This window comes from Coccinella septempunctata, chromosome 3 (genome assembly GCF_907165205.1).
Source record: "Coccinella septempunctata chromosome 3, icCocSept1.1, whole genome shotgun sequence".
Classification (NCBI taxonomy): Eukaryota; Metazoa; Arthropoda; class Insecta; order Coleoptera; family Coccinellidae; genus Coccinella; species Coccinella septempunctata.
This window is the reverse complement of record NC_058191.1, coordinates 37,845,873-37,867,410: the sequence shown is the minus strand read 5'-3', so window position 1 is coordinate 37,867,410 and position 21,538 is coordinate 37,845,873. Positions and strand designations below refer to the sequence as shown.

The 21,538-nt window shown below is 33.3% G+C and overlaps 1 protein-coding gene across 4 annotated transcripts; it reads right to left on the bottom strand.

Moving 5' to 3' along the window:
- Positions 1-32: 32 nt before the first annotated feature.
- LOC123309781 (zinc transporter 1) lies at positions 33-19,710 on the bottom strand. Of its 4 annotated transcripts, none has more exons than XM_044893045.1 (7): positions 19,476-19,710; positions 4,792-4,994; positions 3,263-3,779; positions 1,680-1,805; positions 1,354-1,532; positions 545-745; positions 33-467 (listed from the first exon to the last, which is right to left on the bottom strand). In XM_044893045.1, the coding sequence occupies exons 1-7, from the start codon at positions 19,489-19,491 to the stop codon at positions 225-227; spliced, it is 1,485 nt and encodes a 494-aa protein (XP_044748980.1). In that variant the 5' UTR covers positions 19,492-19,710; the 3' UTR covers positions 33-224. The 4 variants fall into 4 exon arrangements, with proteins under 4 accessions (XP_044748980.1, XP_044748982.1, XP_044748981.1 ...); XM_044893047.1 differs by lacking the exon at positions 19,476-19,710 and adding an exon at positions 9,578-9,936; XM_044893046.1 differs by lacking the exon at positions 19,476-19,710 and adding an exon at positions 7,678-7,892.
- Between the last annotated feature and the right edge of the window lie 1,828 nt (positions 19,711-21,538).

Sequence of the window (21,538 nt, the reverse complement as noted above, 5' to 3'; positions counted from 1 at the left end):
CAGGAGGAAGCGGAAGTAGTATAAGAAGAAGATATTTTTGCATCTTTTATATTTTCACTTATTCGGGATACACTGGCCTAGTCAGTATTGTAAATAAAATCTCAGACACTCAGTATGTACAAAATCTCGACAAATGCATCTCGCATGTTAAAATACAGGCACGTTTTATGAAATACAAATTAATATCAGTCACAATTAAATCACAGAAAAATGTACATAGTTATCTACATATTGGCTTTCATCTCTTCTTTGACGTCGTTCACGAATTCTTGAGCATTGATGTTGAGTTTCTGATCTCTCCGCAGTAGATTTTTGTCTTCCGACGACTTCTCCAGTGGCGGAACAGCTGGATTTCGCATTTCTTCGGATGAATTCTCCTGCGTTGGTTCTGGTTGGGATGATATCACAGTATTGGTGGTTAGATCTGGCAGTGATTCTTTAGATCCACAGGTTATTTCTTTCAATTCCTGAAATTTTTGAATTTTTGAAAGGGTTATGATGTATCAGTGTGTAGACGCCACTGATAGGCAGTGTTGGTACTCACATTTTTCTCTTCTTCAGACTCAGGGCAGCACAGCCAAGATCCGCAGGATTCTTGGCATGCCATAAGGCACTTCAACATGTTTGTGGATGTTATGGCGTCCAGTTTTTGAGCTTTCGTAAAGAATTCTGGCTGTATGGTAACCTGAGTGATACCATTGGCGTTGAAATGATTTATCAATTCATTTTTTATCCTCTTATAAACCTGGAAATCGTGAAATGTCCTGATTGATTATTTGATCCACTATAAGAAAACGTAATATGAAGTATAAAAAAAAAATGTATCCTAGGCTTGGGCAGTCCTGTGGAATCTTACTCTAGCAATGTGCAATGAGGTGTTTCTATAAACAATAAAATAATACAATAATAATTACCTTATACATAAATTGACTCTATATAAAGATTTTTCGAAAAACGTATCGTATCGAAATTACTCTAATTATTATATTTATGAAAAAGAGAGGGAAAAATTCATCAATATAATATGATATGGAAAAAATTTACGATTCCTATTATATTTTATTTGTAAGATCGACAAAAAGAAAATGATATGATAACAAACTTTTTCTTCAGTGTGGATATATGAAGAAACATATTCACAGCAAAATTCAAAACGCGTTATCAAATTGTCCCGCTTATCCACACGTGTATAGTTACCAATTTCAGAATTAATTTGAAATATCTACAAAACAGAAACATTGAAACATAACGTTATCTACTCATATTTTTTCATGAGTAATTTTTCAAAACGGTGTATCTGACTGAATAATTCACTTAAAAGTGATAAAGGAAGAAAAAAATTTCAGAACTCACCTCAGGACTCTGAAAAATAATATGTACAGTTGAGATCACTTTATTGGTAGTAAGCTGCCAAACATGAAAATCATGAACGTTCACGATGTCCGGGAATTGTTTTAGTAAGTCTACCTTCAACGAATCTATGTTTATAGATCCAGGCATGGTTTGAAGTAGGATGAAACAACTTTCTTTCACTGAAAACCAAAAAGAATGGGTTCAAAATACAACAAAGCAATAACGACTGTCGTGTTTCATATTGTGCACATTTGATCATCATCAAGTGGACTTGAATAATTAAAAAAAATGTGAATTGCAGAAATAGACTTAAAGTTTGTACTCACTATATGGAAAACTCAGTTGCATCAAACTTATGGCATGGATAACTGCTATAGCAGGATCAACATATTTAACATACCCAGGGTGGGCAAAGTACACCAACACAGCGGATATAATGACCAAAACCGAACCTGGAAACAAAGTATTGTAATAGAAGAGTCATCTAAATAATTATTTATATACCATACACAAAAAAGTACCTACTCTTAAAAACTTGAATCAAACAAGGACTTATCTGATCTAATACGAGGATGTATTGAAAAATTCTTAGCCTACTATAGAACCAAACAAAATTTCAATGTCAAAATATTTTATTACTCAACATATTCTCCTCTTAATTGGATACATTTATTACAGCGAACCTGCAACGTCTCAAGACCTTTCGAAAAAAAACTGTTTCTTCTTGCTCTGCAAACCAGACTTCCACAGATTTTATAACCTCCTCGTTGGAAGAAAATTTCTGACTTTTAAACTTTTTTTCAGTTGAGGAAGAGATGATAATCGGATGGAGCTAAATCTGGTGAATAACGGGGGTGTTCTAGTAATTCAAACCCTAAATCACGAATTTTTTGCATGACAACATGAAATTTGTGTGCAGGGGCGTTGTCCTACAAAAACGAAACACCTTTGGATAGCTTTCCGCTTCATTTCTCTTTAATTTTTTCCCGTAGAGTGGTCAGTAATGTCGAATAGTAATCTCCGGTTATTGTTCTACCCTTATCCAAAAAAATCAATCATGATTACTCCATGGCAATCCCAAAAAACTGAAGAAAACACTTTTCCAGCAGATTTTTGGACACGAAACTTATTAGGTCTTGGAGAACCAGAGTGTCGCCATTCCATCGATTGTTGCTTTATTTCTGGATCGTAGAAATGTACCCAAGTCTCATCCATAGTAACAATTCGGTTTAAGAAGTCTACATCGTTTTCAAATCGAGCATAGATCGAACGCGATGCTTCTACCCTTGCTCGCTTTTGGTCAACATTCAAACATTTGGGGATCCATTTTGCAGCAATTCTTCTCATGTCCAAATTGACGTGAACTATATGATGAATGCGTTTGTATAAAATATTCAGTGCTTCAGATACCTATCCGTTTTAGCCCAATTCGACGGTCTGATAAAATCATGTCATGAACTGCATAGATATTTTCGGGAACTGACACAAAAACTGGCCTTCCCGATCGGTCATCATCTTCAATGGAAAATTTACCTCTTTTGAAGCTTGCAGTCCAATTTTTCACTGTCGCATACGAAGGACATTGATCACCAAGGGTATTAAGCATATCTTCGTAAATATGCTTACCTCTTAACCCTTTTAAATACAGGTACTTGATGATGGCTCTATATTCCAATTTTTCGATTTTCACAATTTCGATGGATATCTTCTTTCTTTTAATTCATTGCGTAACTCTGGTTTACTTTTTTGACCTCAAACTTCACAGTGACACTTCTAATGAGTTATTGTTCGTTGCTATGCTAACGCAATATTTTTTTTATGCATGGATCTGGTCTAGGCTAACTAGATCAATACACCCTCGTATAAACCTGCATGGGATAAAAGCAATGTCTAGTATTATGCAATTTACCTAAAGTATCTCTGACCATCTCCCTGAAATTCTGCCTCTTATTCCTCAACTCGGAAGAGAATGTCTTCGTTCTGGACAGCCTCCTCTCACCCTGTCTCACATTCTCCATCGGTGGTACCCTGTTCAGGACTACTTCTCCGCCCTCAGTAACGTACAAAAAGGAGCCCTGATGAAAGGTGTACCCGCCGATGAGGATGAAGCATAAGACATTCAACAAGAAGGACGCCGCACCCATGCAAAATACGGAAATCGGGTTGTGCATTTCGTGGAGGTGATCTATATGAAACAGCGTTTGCAGAGCTTCAACGATGACCGAAAAGCACAAGGACCCGCAGAATACGCAGCAGATGAGCATGGAGACAACGTCGATTCTTGCCCAGCCGAAGGTGTTTTTGAGCTTGTGCTCTGTAGCCTCCAACTTTGAATTTTCAGACTTCTCTTTGTTGGTCGTATCGGTGCCATTTGGCGATACGTTTTTTCTTTGACCGGTCAGGTCCTGGAGATCTCTGGATTGAAACTGAAATAATAAATAAGATAACAAAAAGTTATCAAATCTAGATGAGCAATAAGAACGAAGATTTTTGGTATTTAAGTGGTTGTCGTGGAAAAAACATAGTTTTTAGCTTATATGCACGGTGAATCTTCGATTCGTACAAATATTTTAACAGTAGATTCTTGAGGTCAAAATAGAGACTTTTTTCCTTTACCATTTTTTCCGAATCGGTTCGGTTTAAAAGATACAGGCTGTTGAAAAACCATAAAAAATGTTTTTTTTGGTTCTATCTCACAAACGGTTTTATCGAATGAAATGAATTTCAGAATATAGTTTTTCCTTTATTTAATGAATCTTTCTCGAGCAAAAGATATCACCCACGTCTTCCAGTTTTCTCATTATGACCATAACGTACCATAAAAATACCAAAAATTCAAAGAACCCAAATCTTGAAACTAAGTTGGACACTATCTAATGAATATTTGAACGTTTTGTAGAATAAAAGTATTCTTCATATTTTCTCGAGTAATACGCCGTTTTCGAGTAATTTGATGTTCAAAATTCAAAGAGTATCTGTAAAATTTGAAAAATTGGATACTTCGGCTGAATACAACTCTGTTTAGAAGATTTAGTTAGTTATTCTGGAGGTAATTTTGTTTTTCCAGTGGTGGCATAGCTCATTAAGAAAACTTAAAATGGCTATATCCTTTTATTAGGGCCTAATCGCAAAAAAATGGCAAAGGAAAAAAGGGTTTCTTTTGACCTCAAGAATCTACTGTTGAAATATTTGTACGTTTCAAAGACTCATCGTGTAGAATATGCACTCCCTACTGGTAGGTTGGAAACGAACATTATTCGAGTGAGAAAAGGTGCGAAACTATACTGTTTTCCCAGGAAAATTCTTACAAACAAACACATAGAAGAAAGATGAAGCTAATCTAAGCTTTGATAATGGAGGACCAGGGACCTATGTGGGGGTGGTGGTGGTATAGGTATAGAAGTATCAAATATCTAATAAAAAATATTGAGATCTTACCTTAATGGTTATAATATATCCAATTAGTGCAAGAACATTGCATAACATCTGGTATGAATTCATTAGCAGTGTCAATGCATGAGTAATATGACTTACTACTAACTGTATAGTTAGAAATAGTATGGTCAATATTAAAACAATATACAGCTGTAGCGGTTGATATTTCCTGAACCATTCTTTCACCGTCATGTTAACTCGAGAATCTGGAAAAAAGATATATGTGCAATTGGAAAATGAAAATATCTAACTCTCAGGATATCAGGATAACATATGGGTTCTGACAGGGATCTCGATTTCTGAGAAAAATTTCAACCTCTACTTAACTTTTTGAAACAGGTAAATCAAGTTGATAAAATTACAAAATTTCTTCGTGTGATATGCCAAGCTTTTCTTTATAAACTACCAAGGTTAAATCGAAAAAAGTTTTCGCAAAGTTTCAGTGCTATTCCCCTGACTTTTAGGGTTGGAAACTGAGGAATAAATTCAAAAAAAGGAGTTTTTAAGCTTCCAATATTTTCAGTTGTTTCGAAAAGAACCACACAATCAACATTAAAAGAATATTTTAGACAGGAATCTGGTCTGCGTTGTGAGCACAAGCTGGGTGATACAGAAATGATTTGTTACCAATGAAAAATCCACAATTAAGACACTTAAACAACTTTATCTCACTAAAAATGCATATTTTTTGCAGAAATAGAAGATCTTCTATAGAATTTAAGAAATAATGATCAAATGAGAAAAAGCGAGAAATGGACCATAATCTTTAAGAGCTTCTCTTTAAGATCTAATCAATTTGGCATAAAATTATAATGATTTACTGAAATTGGCAATTCGTATACGATCATTATTAATATCGATTACGTGGCGATTAACTTAAACTCCGAAAATTCGTATCGTAAGATTCAGTTAGTTCATGGATTTAATCTTTCGAAATTAGAACAATTATTGTATACTTTTCGAACTATATCACATCCCAATCATCTCCTCCACGGAACTGATATATAGGTTACATGTAATCGAACTACTTCTAATATGAAATAACTTTATCGGTCGTTCACATCTTGAAGTATTGAGTACATAAGGAGGAACATTTTTCTAAATAGTTTTGTAGAATTTTCAAGTGTTTCCAACGAGATAAGATTTTCTGAAAAATGTAATTGTATTGTGCGAGTGTGTAAGAAACCACATTGTTCCATATTGGTGTAGGGAGATAAGTATACAGAATGAGAATAGAATGATTGAAAAGTAACGCACAAACTTCGTATTGTCAGTATTTACTATATTGTAGAAAAGTTAAGGGACAACCCTAACTTTTTGTGTTCCATGATTTTGTTGAAGTATCGAAGAATTTGGGAGCTTACACATCCAACATCATCATATCTGAGCACTAGGTTGAAAGCGTCTCTGATAATTAAAATGTATATAATCGATGGATAACGAAATAGGTAATAACGAGTTAAAACGCGTCGAAAAATGGACTCCAATAAAAATTTCATGGATTACTTCCGTAGTTACCAAATTATAGCATGTGTATTTATTTAATAGTGGTGGTAAAGTAGATACCTCTATTTTCATTTCACATTTTGGAATTGAAAAAATCACATCACTCATATATCGCTATCTGTGCTCATAAATATGTGGGGACTGAGTAGGTCTTCGGTATTTTAGGTTCTGATTTGATTATTCGATTGAATTGTTGAGTTTGAATAACCGGAAGAACACCATTAGACCCAATTGATGAAATTGGATTATTACGTCTGCATAACGTACATCGTCGAATCCAAGGGAAAAGAGAAATTCTGCACTATGTTATACCACAAAAAGCTGGCAATTATTTCATCAAGCTAATCGCCTCTTTGGGCAAACATTTTTCATTTTTCATTTCGCTAAATTATACAAAAATTAGTACGAATATAATTTGTAATTCGTTACAAAAATTAGTACCCTATTAGTTAACATTTATGGCAATACTTCTTGGGTTTCTAAATTTTCAGCTTCAATGATTGAGTATACAGGGTGTCCTCGAATAAATGGTGCATTCATGGTCAAAAAAAAGTATAAAAACATGAGTGGCCACCTTCTCTACAGATTTCGAAATCGTACAATGCCTTTTCATAACTTCTGTATATACGAAGTTTATAGTTTATTAGAATACAAAAAGAGTAAATTCGACTAAATTAAAAAATATTGAGAGTTGAATGATTCTTCTCTCATTTTCTACCTGAGGAGATGAGCTTCACAAGAAAATAAAACAACGAATTAGCAACTTTGTTAGACGAAGTACCCGAAGTAGTGGAAGAATCTCATTGGTTCCAAAACGATTGGAGTCCTGCGCACTTTGCAGTGAACGTGCTTGAATATGGATGCCACCTACCCACTAGATTCTCCGGGCCCAAATCTATTGGACTTTTTATTTACTAGGGTTGTCCAAAAGATCAAAAAACCCTTTTTTCTTCTGGCAAACACGACTCATACGTTTCATCGTCATATTGCAGTATAGTTACACTCGATAGGACAAATCGATATCTCGATGGACAACAGTTCTAAGCCGTCAAAGTATCTAACGAAGATTTTTTCACAAGAAAGAGAAAAAGTTTCTTTCTCGTAAATAAAAATCAAGGGTAAGACTTTGACTTTGTTACCATGAAATGCTTCAAAAGAAACTGAATTACATGATTTTCACTAGGATCATTTAACTACACGTGTTTCGCTGTCACAATAACATTTGGAGATGGATGAAGGTATGCTTTAAATATGGTAATCCTCAAGCAAAACCATGAAGATGAGGATATTATTCGTTCTTCACTTCTAATGTCTACATTTTCCAGTTAAAATTCGATACGAATGGTAGGAACTCAGAATAGATCCTTTCTACTTTATACTGACCTTACAGAAACGAAGAACACCTGATTGACTGAAGAAGAATTCCCAGATCTCAATACATTATTTCGGAACTAAAAGTCGCAAGGAGACCTTCTACAGCTGTAATGAAAATTTCACCTTTCACGAACAATGAACAAGAAAGCATAGATTCATTGAAGGTATATACGTGGTTTTGTTTATATAATTTACATTATCGTGTTGCAGTCAATCGAAAAATGAGGTTGTACTGAAGCCATTTTATCGCACTGAACAAACACTTTAATCTAGGCGAGATAACGCAATTGGAAGTACATTAATTCAAGTATCACCGAAAAACAATAATCTCTCTAATCCTGTTTATTTGGTTATCATTCTTCCTCAAAAGGTTCATTTTCATAAAATTCGGCGCTACTATTCTCGAAATTTTCAAGGTCATTTCGGCCAAAATTGCTATCCCTCCAGGCACCAACTTAAGTGCTTTCTGAGCATGAGGAATTTCAAATAGGACAGAAACTTTCACAACTAAAATTCGAATCTTTTATTTTTGAGAATAGGATTCCAATGTTATTAGTGTCTATTCTACGCATTTTTTTCTTCTTATCCTGATGACCCTAACTGCGAACCCTTTTAAACATATGATATCATTATCATTTCAATTGACCATCATCATTTTGGCACAGATTTCGAAATTTTATTGTCATATCCTTTGAAAGAAGTCATAAAAATTAGGATTGCCATTAAAGAAATTGTCGACAACGTCACTTCTTAAATTAGAGACACGCTGTATAACATTTTCCTACATCAAAAAACTGTCTCTGCTTTACCGACTCGCACTATGGGTAGAATTTTTTTCATCTAAACAGGAAAACGAACTCAAGGGTTCTTGAACTCATCCTGAAAACCTTTTCTTCAAATTATAAAACAATAAAACTTTCCTTTTTTGCGCACCTGATGTATTGAGTAGCAGACACAACATTGGGAAAGAATTTTCGGATTGTTTGTTTTGCCCACATCGTTTTGCTATGACTAAAAAATTCAAAACAATTCGAACTCCGACCAAATTGTTTATTTATTATGATTATTTATATAACAATTTTGATTGGAATGCTTAGATCTCTAGTAGAATGATAAAAAAATATTTCAAGAGAAGGTAGTGTAACGAGAGCAGATTTCTGTTACATTTTATTAGATGATGAACTTTTGGAATTGGACACGATATCAAATTATTGAATTCTTCTTAAATATTCACAGACAATGTTTAGAAATCGTTTGTCCAAAGAGTAGGTTTTATCGAAGACTCTGCTGGAGGTAAACTTCTGAAATTTGTCGAAAAAATCGGAAGTACTCCAAGAACAATCCAATAGGTCTTTTTCAAACATTGAATACTGAAAAAAACTTGATAAAATATATATTTAAAACATCATTAAAGCTGGTCTCGGGGAATTCACAAAATTTTTGCTACAGTGCTCAAAAAAATTATTTTTTGCGGAAAAATTTATTCTACTAGCTGAAAATTTGAATCCGAAAAAAGTAGGTATTCATAAAATGTCTTGAATTCAGGGTACTAATTCGAAGCTCATTCTGGTTATAAAACTTAAAAATCTAGTGCGTGTATTGAAAAAACATGTATCGACTGTTTTCGATGGATTTGGGAATAATGGACCAATAGATAAACGCTTTTCATGTTTTTCTGGATCTTCAAGTTTCAAAACGTAGGTATTTATATACACCAAATAGGGGAGACTATAATCTTTTCCTACTCATAAAAAACACCTACCCCATACGTTGAAATAAATAGATTCTGCTTCTTTAACTATTGGAGCAGTAATACGATGAACATATAATAATATGACGAAAAAGTACTAAAATAAAAAAAATTGGGTTCGATTTTCGTTGGAAACTTTATCAATTTCACTATACTTACTTTTTCATCGAGTCAAGTGGGGACACTCAATTGAATCCCGCTTAAAAAAAGTCTGGCACCACTTTTGAAACTTTGGAAGAAATGATCAGTAGCTGGGATCATCGTATAGAAAAAAAAATCAGATGAAACAAAACGGATGACAATTTATCGCCCACATTTTCAAACTACAGTCTGATCGTTGACCTCAGAATTTAATAATATTCGGTGTATACATCGTTCCCGATGGCTGTGGCCATATTTTATCATTGTTTATATTTATGAGGATCGCAAAATCGGAACTTATCTCAAAAAACATCGGAAACACACTGCGAAGGTAGGAAAAGGCATGTAAGATAGATGCCCGCATGTTAGTGCTCGTTGTCTCTAGATGCAATCGTCGCAAAAAGATGATTCTCCATTTCTAACCACTGGTCTCAGGTGAATATACAGGGTTGCTCGGAAAGAACGATGCCTGGTTATTGCTTTTTTCGAAAGAAATCACGGAAAAAGCCAGTCTGAAGATGAAGCCTTAATTTTATGATCGAAACGTTTATTTGTTCAAAATGAATCATGTAATATATCAAAAATTAATTGTTAAATGGTAAAATATGAATAAGGAAAGAAGTTTCTTATGGGTTTTTCTACTCCTTGCAATTATAGGAGAACAAATTAAAAATTGCTTTCCAAGTGGCATCTTTAGGAAGCTGTATCTAAGCAGGGGCTGCTGAATTTTTTTTTTTTTATGAAAGACCTCTCAAATTTACTGCGTTTTTCGTCAGTTATCTAATTGAGAATTATTCCTACCTAATGAAGAAATGTGGAATTATTGTATAGGAACTAAAATTTGTTATTTAAGACATGCATTTCATTGCCGAATAAAAATTCTGTGTATGACAATAAGTAACACTAAAAATTAAACAAATTCTAATGAAAGTATTTACCATTAAACAGGTAAACCGAACTCTGAAAAGTCGAATTGTGCTAATCGAATAAATTGATTCAAAAATATCTTACCACCAGCAATACCGCTTCAATATCTGATCTAATAATATACCGAGTGTTCATAAAGATAAGGATCTACCAATATCTAATATTAGGAATATTGGCAAACACCCAATTCACTCTCGTGAACAGTGAAAATTGGAAAATTCAGGAATAAAAATTTATTGAAAATAAGGATAAAATTAAATACATTTTTACTCGGATTATTTTATTTCCAGAAAAAAGAAAATTGATCTAGTGACCCATTCTTTTCGTAATTTTTCGAAGGTCAAATTCCGACACGCGTATCTCCCAGAAAAATCATCGTAATCATGAAAAAGACACATATTCTAGAAGAGCAACTCTTCTAAAAATAAATCTCGAAATTTCATCGAGCTCTGTGAAACTGTTCGGGTTTGACGATATTTTAACTGACTCCACCTTTTTGGGAATTTTTCAAAGGTCAACTTTCGACATGCGATAAATTGAACTTTTTGCTCGCTTCATTTTCTCACCACACTATATCTGTCCCATTCGAAAAAGACAGAAAAGACAATCGTCCCATTCTTTAAATGGAATAATTGTTTATGTATTATAATGAAGCGTTACTAAATTTTCACGAACCTGAATGTTACTTCATATTATCTGAATACAATGAACCCACAAAGATCATTCAAGAAACATTCGAAAAAATTGTTTGAATGGTGTGACTTGAGCAGTAACCTTAGCTGCATAATTTCGAAATAACTCAATGTTAAGCTTGAGTGCTTCATTCTATCGAAATAGCAAATCGACATAGCAAATCGACAAGAATGATAAGCAGTAAAATTTCTCTCCAGTTTTTAAATATGAATTTAATTCAACCCATCGGCTTCTTATCATTTATAATTATATTCTCTCTTCCCAATACCTTCATGCTATCCCATTATCATCTCTGGATACAGTGAGTATTTGTTAGTAATGAGTATAGTGACCTCGGGGTTTCATAAAGCTTGATCGGGGAATCAACGCTTGATTGACGAATAGACGTCAATTTGTTTTCAACCTATAATTCAGTCATAACCAATCAGAATATCATTCTCGCATCGAATTAGGAGTTTCATATGTCCATTTCCAATTGCTACTTCTTCAATATCTTCAGAAATGAAAAGGTTTCATTGATTTCGTTTCAGAAATCGAATGACTGTGAAATCGTTGATCGGACAATCAAAGTTTTATGAAACCCGCTGTCAAATTTTTTTCTACTTATGAGAAATTTCATTAAACGAAATAATTTCTCTCTAAATAAGAGTGAACCGCAGCTATTAAACACATATTTCACGCACGCATACACTCTTTCTAGATAATGATCAGTGGACGAACATATGAGAGAAAGTAATTTTCTGAAACAAATACGAAAATAATATATACCATTATATTATCCGTTCTTCAGTTATGTGGAATACACCTACCTACGAGCACATCCATATAAATTACGTTATTCAAAACACTTCTACAAAAGATAATTCAAAGATTCCACTAAGTTTTTTTGTTTTCTCGAAAATGTGTTGAGAACCTAAATTTTTACACCGTTATCATTGGAAAATTAATGGAAAAATTAAATCACTGTAAAGAATCAATAATAGAATTAGGGAGAATCAAATAGGAATATTAGAAGAAAAATTTTATTTTTAACATGTGCGAGTAAAAATTTAAATAGGTATTTATGATCCCTACTACAAATTACAATAATATAGGTAATTCAGTTTCGATAATAATAACCAATACAACAACTATAAGTTCATCAGCGTGAATAACTTAAATAACATACAATTCAAAATTATCCACTGAAAAAACGTTGTACATAATAGCATTTAGTTAATACTCAATGATAATAGGTAGATTATCATAGAGGGCATCGAAAATAAGTCAATTACAGTTATCATCCAAAATTTTTCCAAGAATCAAATATGAAATGAAATGAAATTAACACATGAATCATTTAAAACAAAAGTAAAATAATTTTTCCGTAAATCTTACTTTCAACGATGAAAATTTTAACATGATATACCTACTTATCTACAGATCTTTATATTAAATATAACACGATCAAAAATAAACTTTTTGGAGTAAAGATGGCGGATTCTGAAGATGTGTCGGAAGATCTCCCAATGATAACTGAAATGAACTTCAGAGAAAAATCATTTAAATGTTGTCAGAATAAAACAAATAAAACACTTATTTGTGTAGAGTGTGGTAACATCTATCATCAATCCTGTGCTATTAGAAATAAAATGAAGTGCAAGAAAATATGTGACACCAGAATAGTGTGCTGTGAAACCGCAAAGAACAAAAACACCGAAAATGAAGTAAGTGAACTTGAGAGAATAAAAGTAGAAAATGAATTCTTAAAAAAACTATTGCAAGAGAAAGAGGATAAATATAACCTATTATTAGAAAATAATAATTTATTAAAAATCAATAATCAATTTCTCCAAGAAAAAATTGCAGCTGGTTTGAAATCAGATAAGGAGCCAGAAATAAATACAACAGATAAACATACTCGACACAAGGGGGCAAGAACACAAACAAACCCAGCTGATCGCATTAAAAATAAAACACCAGTTTGGCAACAAATACTGACAGATAAAGATACCCAGATAAATTCTTCACATTCTAAACAACCGGAAAATGATGTTGGAAATAAAAACAATGAATTTTCCAGTAAAATTCGTGGAAACTCGAATGACGTAAATTACCAGCAAAATAGTGAGTTTGAAACAGAAACCAGCAATTGGAAGGAAGTCAATCACAAAAATAAGAGAAAGGTTAAACCTTTTCAGATAAAAACAATTGGAACAGCTGAAAATGATGAGAATAAAAATGAATTCTGTGGGGAAGAGAAGAAGGTTTGGCTTTACATATACAGAGTTAAAAGCCAGGTGACAGAAAATAATATAAAAGATTACTTAATAAAAAAACCTGGTTTCCAAAACAAAGAAATAACTGTCAAAGAACTAGCAACAAATGGGGCACGTAAGAGTTTTTGTGTCACTGCACCATTTGGAAAAAGGGAGGAGATGTATGAGGCAAGCTTCTGGCCGGTTGGTGTTGGAGTTAAACGTTTCAGTTTCATTAAACATCGAGAACTAAATGAGGGAGCAAATTTTTTGGATCAAATGAGAATAACAAAGTAAATACCAAAAATACCACTGAAGATATCAAAAAAGGAAAAACAATGTTCAGTCTATTTCACTGGAATGTCCAAGGTTTGGGTACTGCAATTGACGAATTGGAATCTGAGTTGAAGAACCATCCGGAGTGTGCTATGGTGTGTTTAACCGAACATTGGAAGAGTAAAGAGCAATTAGAAGTCATGGCAATGAAAAATTTCAGACTGGTTTCAAGTTTCTGTAGAGACCAAAAGAAACACGGAGGATCAGCAGTATACATAAGAGAAGACATAAGATGTAAACCATTGAGGAAGTTGTCAAAGTTGGGTGTCAGTGGTGTCTTCGAATGTGCTGCTGTTGAGTGTTGTGTTGGGGGTATTGTTATGGTGGCCTCGATCTATCGTCCCAGTGGCTCAGATATCAATATGTTTTTGGGGAGGCTGGAATTGTTCTTGTCAGCAGTACGAGAATATAAATTTGATCACGTAATTTTGGCAGGCGACTTCAATATACATATCGAATATGCAAACAAGGACAGAACAAACTTCATAAATCAGTTAGAGTCATTTGGATTACATCTCACTGTAGATGCGATGACCAGGATAACACCAGAGTCAGAAAGTTGTTTGGACAATATTTGTACGGACATAATAGAATCTAAGAGTAGTATCGTAAAAATGCATCTATCGGATCACACGGCTCAAAAGTTGACTTTTGCAGTGCAGAGAATAAGAGAAAATGTCAGGGAGTTTACCAGATTCTTCAACGAAGAGGCAAAGCAGGCTTTCATATCAAGACTGGGAGAGCAAGACTGGAAGATGGTGTACGAAGTAGATGAGAAGGAGGTGAATAAACAGTGGGACAGTTTCAGCTCAAAGTTTTTTGGACTGTTTAATGAATGTTTTCCGTTAAAATTGAAATTTAAAAAAAAGAGTACATCAAAACTAAATCAAGACCCTCAGTTAATACATTGTAAGAATACGCTAGATATTTTGTTGACTCTGCATAAACGGGATACTAGATATAAACAATTATATAATGAAACAAAAAAAGAATATGATAGGCTATTAAGAAATCTGAAGGCAAAAAATTATCAAGAAGAAATTAAAAAATCTGACAACAAAAACAAAACTATGTGGAAGATATGTAACGAGATTAATGGTAAACAAAAAATAAAAACTAACTGTGAAATTGGAGATAGTGCACTTGATGCAGCCCAGAAATTCAATGTACATTTTAAAGACAGTGTATCTAAGCTGCTGGATGAATTTGATTATTTTTCATTTCATGATTACAGTAATGTTATTAGGAATGATAAATCAATTTTTCTAAGACCTACAACTCCGGATGAAATTGTTGAGCTGTCAAAATCTTTGAAAAACAAGAATAGTAGTGGAGAAGATGAAATTCCCATATTCATTGTGAAGTTATGCATAGAAAAGATAAAATATGTTTTATCATATATAATTAATAACTCGCTCAAATATGGAATATATCCAGAAGGTTTAAAATCTGCCTTAATCAAACCTTTACTAAAAACAGGTGATCCATCAGATATAAATAATTATCGTCCTATTAGTTTGTTACCGAGCTTTTCAAAAATATTTGAACATGTGATGGTTGTAAGAGTGCTCTCTTTTTTTCATGATTGTGGTATTTTTACTGAAACACAGCATGGCTATCTTGCTGGAAGATCAACTCAAACAGCTATTTTTCAATTCACAAAAAGTATAGTCAAACTAATTGAAAGTAATAACATTGCTTTGGGACTATTTTTAGACTTGTCCAAGGCCTATGATACTTTAGATCGAAAGCATATGTTGGAAAAACTTAATTTGTATGGCATTAGAGGTAATGCTGGGGCATGGTTTGAATCCTATCTGTCAGCTAGGTATCAGAGGGTAGAAGTAATAAAAGATGGTTTCAAAGAAAGATCAGAACGAATAGAGAATATTGTAGGAGTGCCACAGGGCAGTATTCTGGGCCCAATTCTGTTTATAATCTTCATCAATGATTTATGCAAGATAGCACTGAACTCAGATTTAATTATTTCAAGTTTTGCCGATGACACAAGTTTGCTGGTGGGGGCGAAAACAATAGTCGATCTAACTAATCGAAGCGAGTTTTTCTTTAAAAAAGCACAATCATGGTTCGAACAAAATAAATTGGTTTTAAATGAGAAAAAGACCAACATTGTCATTTTTACCACAAACCGAAGTAGATTAGAAAAACCTGGTCAAATAACAATAAATAATAATGAATTTTCTATTTCAGAGTACACCAAATTTTTAGGTGTATACATTGACAAATTTTTAAAATTCGACCACCATACAAATATCGTGTCAAAGAAACTTAGCGGAATTTGTTATGCTATACGAACAGCTTCTAAATATGTTGAAGTAGAATCACTCAAAATGTTGTATCATGCTAATTTTGAGTCAGTATTAAGATACGGAATAATTTTTTGGGGACTTAGAGAAAATTTAGAAACTGTGTTTGTTATTCAAAAAAGGGTAATTAGGGTTATATATAAAATGAAATACAGAGAAAGCTGTAGAGGAGTATTCAAACAAAAAGGTATTCTAACAGTGAGCGGCTTATATTTGAATGATTGTTTGCTTTTCCTGTTTAAGAATAAAAATAACTTCATAACTACTGAAAAATACTCATCAAGATCATTGGACATAAACTTTCCTATACACAGATTAACATTAACAGAAAACAACCCATCATACATGTGTATTAGAATATTTAATAAACTACCAAAAAGAATAAAATCCATCTGTAATCTAAAAAAATTCAAGAGAGAAATTTATTCTCTATTGTTAAACTTAGAGCCATATAGCCTAGCAGAGTATTTTGGTGCAAACTTAGTTTGATCTTTCCTGCTTTTTTTTTGACGTCATTTCATTTATTGTTGTGTTTATATACGTTATGTGAACATGTACATTATTTGAAATAAAGTGGTGTTATTATTATTATTATTATTATTATTATTATTAATAAATATAAATTGTTGAATGAAAAATAAATCAGTTCTCAGCATAAATGTTTTCTTCAACTTTTGACTTAAACCTCGATAAGTTCCAGAATGAATGGATCAGCAATAAATATTTTCAGTTTGAAACCATGACAAAGATTGCTGGATTATTACCTTATTCCTGTCATGGAAATTTTGCCAATTTCTCACATATTCCTCATTTCACATTGAGATTTTTACGTTTCGATAACGGTCAATCGAAATTTTATATTCGCTTTTATCGGACGTTAATTCAGTTTGTTCGTGAAAATGCAGAATGATATAAGCAAGCTATCAAATCTCGACGAAAAGCTTTTAAATGTTGATCCTTAAAAAACGTATAAAAATGTGATAAGCTGCCCTGATTTCATCATATGTTGAACTGTAAAAAATTGGAACTAAATTGAATAACTTCACCGCATGGGTTGAATCAATTAGTTTTGTCACTGTCACTTTTATCGGGAAATTATACCTTTTATTTGTTCGAAATGAATCAGGAAAAAAGTTTCTTGCGAAACTTGGCTTTTTCTATTGTCTTCTCGATGCCATAGAATTTATGCTCAATGTAGTTTTAGCTCAAAAAAAAGAAAATTATTTATATCCACGTTCTTTAACCCATTTTTGTTGATTCCTAATTTGAAACTGGGTCAATATTATGATGTAAGTAGGTACGAAAAATTCAGTATCTCTATCATGAATTCATATAGCCGGAGTCTATCTTCTCAGTGAATTTAAATTGCAAATTCCTTTAAAATCATATACTTACTCTCGTTGGCGGAGATTAAGATGATTTTAATTTCGTAACAGTAACATCTAACGGAACTTTTATTTGGCAAGCGGGTTTCCTCTTGAGAAGTGTTATGCATTCAATTGCCACATTTACATTAATGAAATTGAAGGTCTTTGCATGAGTATGAGTACGTTCCAAAAACAAATGGAAATTTGGTACAGAGATTAGTAGATGTTCGTAAACAACCCTCCTAGCTCATGGTCATGTTGTATTATTTTGCATTGTGGAATAAACGTATGAAAACCTCATTTGTTTAAAAAATATTTCTTGCAAAAGAAACCATGAGGGTTGCTTTTTTTCTACCTCTCATAATTATAGGGGAACTACCAAAATTGTTTTTTATTGTCTCCTCGGTCCCAAACCATACAATATAACAACGTTTGCTCGATTAATTTCTGTCCGTTTTCTGATAGGTGTCGAAAAAAATTGGCTATTTTTCCGAGAATGAATCACCACTTAAATTTTTTCACAACTTTTCATTCACACCCTGTATGGAGCAGGTTTCCTTCATTCACCCATTTCATCGATATATTAAAATAAAAATGAGCTGATTTTCATAGTTTTCTTTTGGATGATCAAAAGGAACGAACGCCTGGGAAATAAGTATATTGGAAAATGAAATTTCACCTTGAAGCAATGATATAATTTGATAGGTAGCTCGTAGGTTTTGAAAGGAAAGCATGCATAGACACATCAAGAAGTAGGCCGAAGATGATGTTTTGATTCTAGATCGCGGAATCGAAAGTCATACTCACACTCAAGAAAGTGTATTTTTTTTTGTAAAGATTGAATCCCTATTTAATATCAAGGATATACAGGGTCACTCTTTGACTCGTACAAATATTTCAACAGTAGATTCTTGAGGTTTTTTCCAAATCGGCTTGTTTTGAAAGATACAGGCTGTTGAAAACCCATAAAAAAATTATTTTTAGTTGTATCTCACAAACGGTTTTATCGAATGAAATGAATTTCTGAATATAGGTTTTCATTTATTTGATGAATCTTTTAAGAACACAAGAAAACTGAAAGACGTGGGTTATATATACCCCACGTCTTTCAGTTTTCTCATTATGACCATTACGTACCATAAAAATACCAGACTACTAAAAATACAACCAACTCTTGAAACTAAGTTGGACGGTATCTAATGAATATTTGAACGTTTTGTATAATAAAAGTATTCTTCATATTTTCTCGAGTAATGCGCCGTTTTAGAGTAGTTTGATGTTCAAAAAATGAAAAGTATCTGTGAAATTTGAAAAATTGGGTACTTTTGGCTTAATACAACTCTGTTTAAAAGATCCGCACAGATGTGTAGTGTCACAAACTTAGCTAGTTATTCTGAAGGAAATTTTGTTTTTTCAGAAGTGGCACAGCTCATTATGAAAACTCAAAATGACTATATCAGGTCCGAATCGGAAAAAATGGAATAAGAAAAAAGTGTATGAGTATTTTCTCTGAAACTTCTGGAGATGAACTGATGAAATTTTGCACACAAACAAATGCTGATGTATGATGAATAAAACATATTTCTCACTATACATCACACAAAAAGTGTGATAGAGTCAATCTAGATACACCAGATTTAAATAATAAAACTAAATGTGCTTAGGTCATGTATGAAAAGTTCTCTATTGAATGGCATAAGGCAAATACATATTTTTGTTCTCAGAAATCCTCTTCAATTAGTTTTGGAAATCTGATTGTTAATACTTCATTCCTCAATTTTCAACCCTCAACATTTGTGTAGATTCAAAAGCTAAAAGCAAGGCAAGGCAGAGTTGATTCTATTGGCAAATTTCAAGCAATTTTCAATTGAGCGACAAACGTAAATTTTTTTTAGAGTTTTATGTTAAAAATTTGCCGGTTCGTCATGTATTCGTGCTCGATATCAATGGTTTTAATTGAGAAATTATTAAGCAAAATGAAGGTAAACTTTTAAAAATAATGTCCATTTCTAATGGAAAAATCTCTCACCTGTTTTGAGAAACATTTTTCTGGAGAATAGTTTCACACCGGACACAGAATATAATGAATGTACACTCTTATGAACACATACCAAAAAAAAATCGCTCTATCCGAAAATTTCACAGATACGGCAAAAATTAACGAACACAGTTAACGTTCTTCATTTTATCTCGAAAAAATTTAGCTTAATTGTGGATCCTCAGATTACCTGTACATAATGAGTCGACTTCAACTGAAGAACGGCTTGAACCGAATAAAATTTATTATCATAGAAATTATAAGTGAAGTAAGGTATTCGAACACTTATACGAGGTGTGACGAATAATGAATGAGTGTTCCGATTGCGATTACAACAAAATCCAAGATAAACGCATTACAATTGACAATTACTCGGCAGCAATCTAGGTTTAGTAATTGTATATATCGGTGGGTGAAGTGTGTGAGTCTCTTCCTTTCATTCCGACGTACAATGGTAAATTTATTCATTTGATGTCCGTTGTGTTGAAACTTGACCTCCCCTTCTACCTCAATTTTAACCATTTTGATCAATTTTCTATTGGAATATGGAAACCATTAACCCACCCTCAATTTCTGATATATTCATGATGAAAAGCGAATAAAGACTGAGAAAAGTCTTGTTCGAAATCAAAACCATCAGGACTATCACCAATCCATCAGGTACTGATCTTGCCAAACGATTCTGGGATGCAGAAAAGATGTTTTCCCAATACATATAAATTTCCAAAAATACAGATGCGATCAAAAATGTTACTCGAGCACGATACATTCCGGTCCAAATCATGATGCCGACTAAAAACACAGATTACAGAGTAGAACTAAAAGACTAAAAACTAAACTACAGACCCTAAGGAACGCAAAGAGCCCTTTCGCACATAACTCCTCCCACGACAGGCTGTGCAGTGACCCTTCGAAACTCAACTTTTTTAGTTGAACGATCCCCACGAAATTTTGCTGAAAAAATTGCTTGAAACTTGGGGAAATGCTACAGTCGTTAATTCTTCTAAAATGTGCAATTTCTTTTTCATTCACTTTTGAAGAACAAGTGATATCTACGTGATGACTTTGATGTTGGGTAAAATGATTAAATTAATTATTTATTCTATGAATGATGTCTTCGTTCAGTTCGTTTTAATTGTAAGGCTTTTGTTGCTCGATATGATTATATAACCATGACCATTGTCAAATATCCTGACATTGAACTTATTATTCATTCTGCATACACTTTTTCGTCCGAGAAACACCTTCAGAATATAGGGTAACAACCCAAAGAAGAATCAGAATGGGATGACATTTAGGAACCCATATTGAACAGAGTAATCTATAGATCACCTCAACAGAAGTAGAATTCATGAACTATAAGTAACGAGAGTCTTTCGTATTTTATCTGCTGATAATTTTCATGTACATCCTCCGTATTGGTGGTCTGAATATTCCAGACAAAACATTATTCATCTGAATATTGTGTGAACGCAACGATGCAGGACCACTCTGACCACTTTCTATCGCAAAAAAGTAGCCCGCTAGATAAGATATTTTCATCTCTATCCAACATCGTCCATTTCCTCTGTCAATATGCCTACTTCCGGTAGTACTCCCACATAGTACCTAGCCTATTTGTTAAATCACCGAAACTGATGATGACGACACTAATTGAAAATACTGTGTAATATCCCTTCCTAGATAACAAGTGAAAACATCATCATCAATTGGGTCGGAGATCGCAAACCTAGAGAGAAAAAAAAAATTTTAAAAAAATCTGTATCTTAGCAAATGCCGACCACCTTAAGATAAAATTTTGGAAAAAATAATTTTACTCTTGGAAGCTAAGCAGCGTTGAGTGAGTTCAGTACCTGGAAGGCTGACGACATGGTTATAAATTTGAATTTGAACAAGCGCGCAGAAACACCTGACTACCCGTCAGTGCTTACCCCGATTTTCTTGTTATAACGTTTTGCGTGATTTTTTGTGAATTCAAAAAGTTACTCTTTTGTATGGAGGGTTGCTACCCTCTAAGGCGTAGGCAACGTAGAAAAACAGAAACCTGTTCTCAT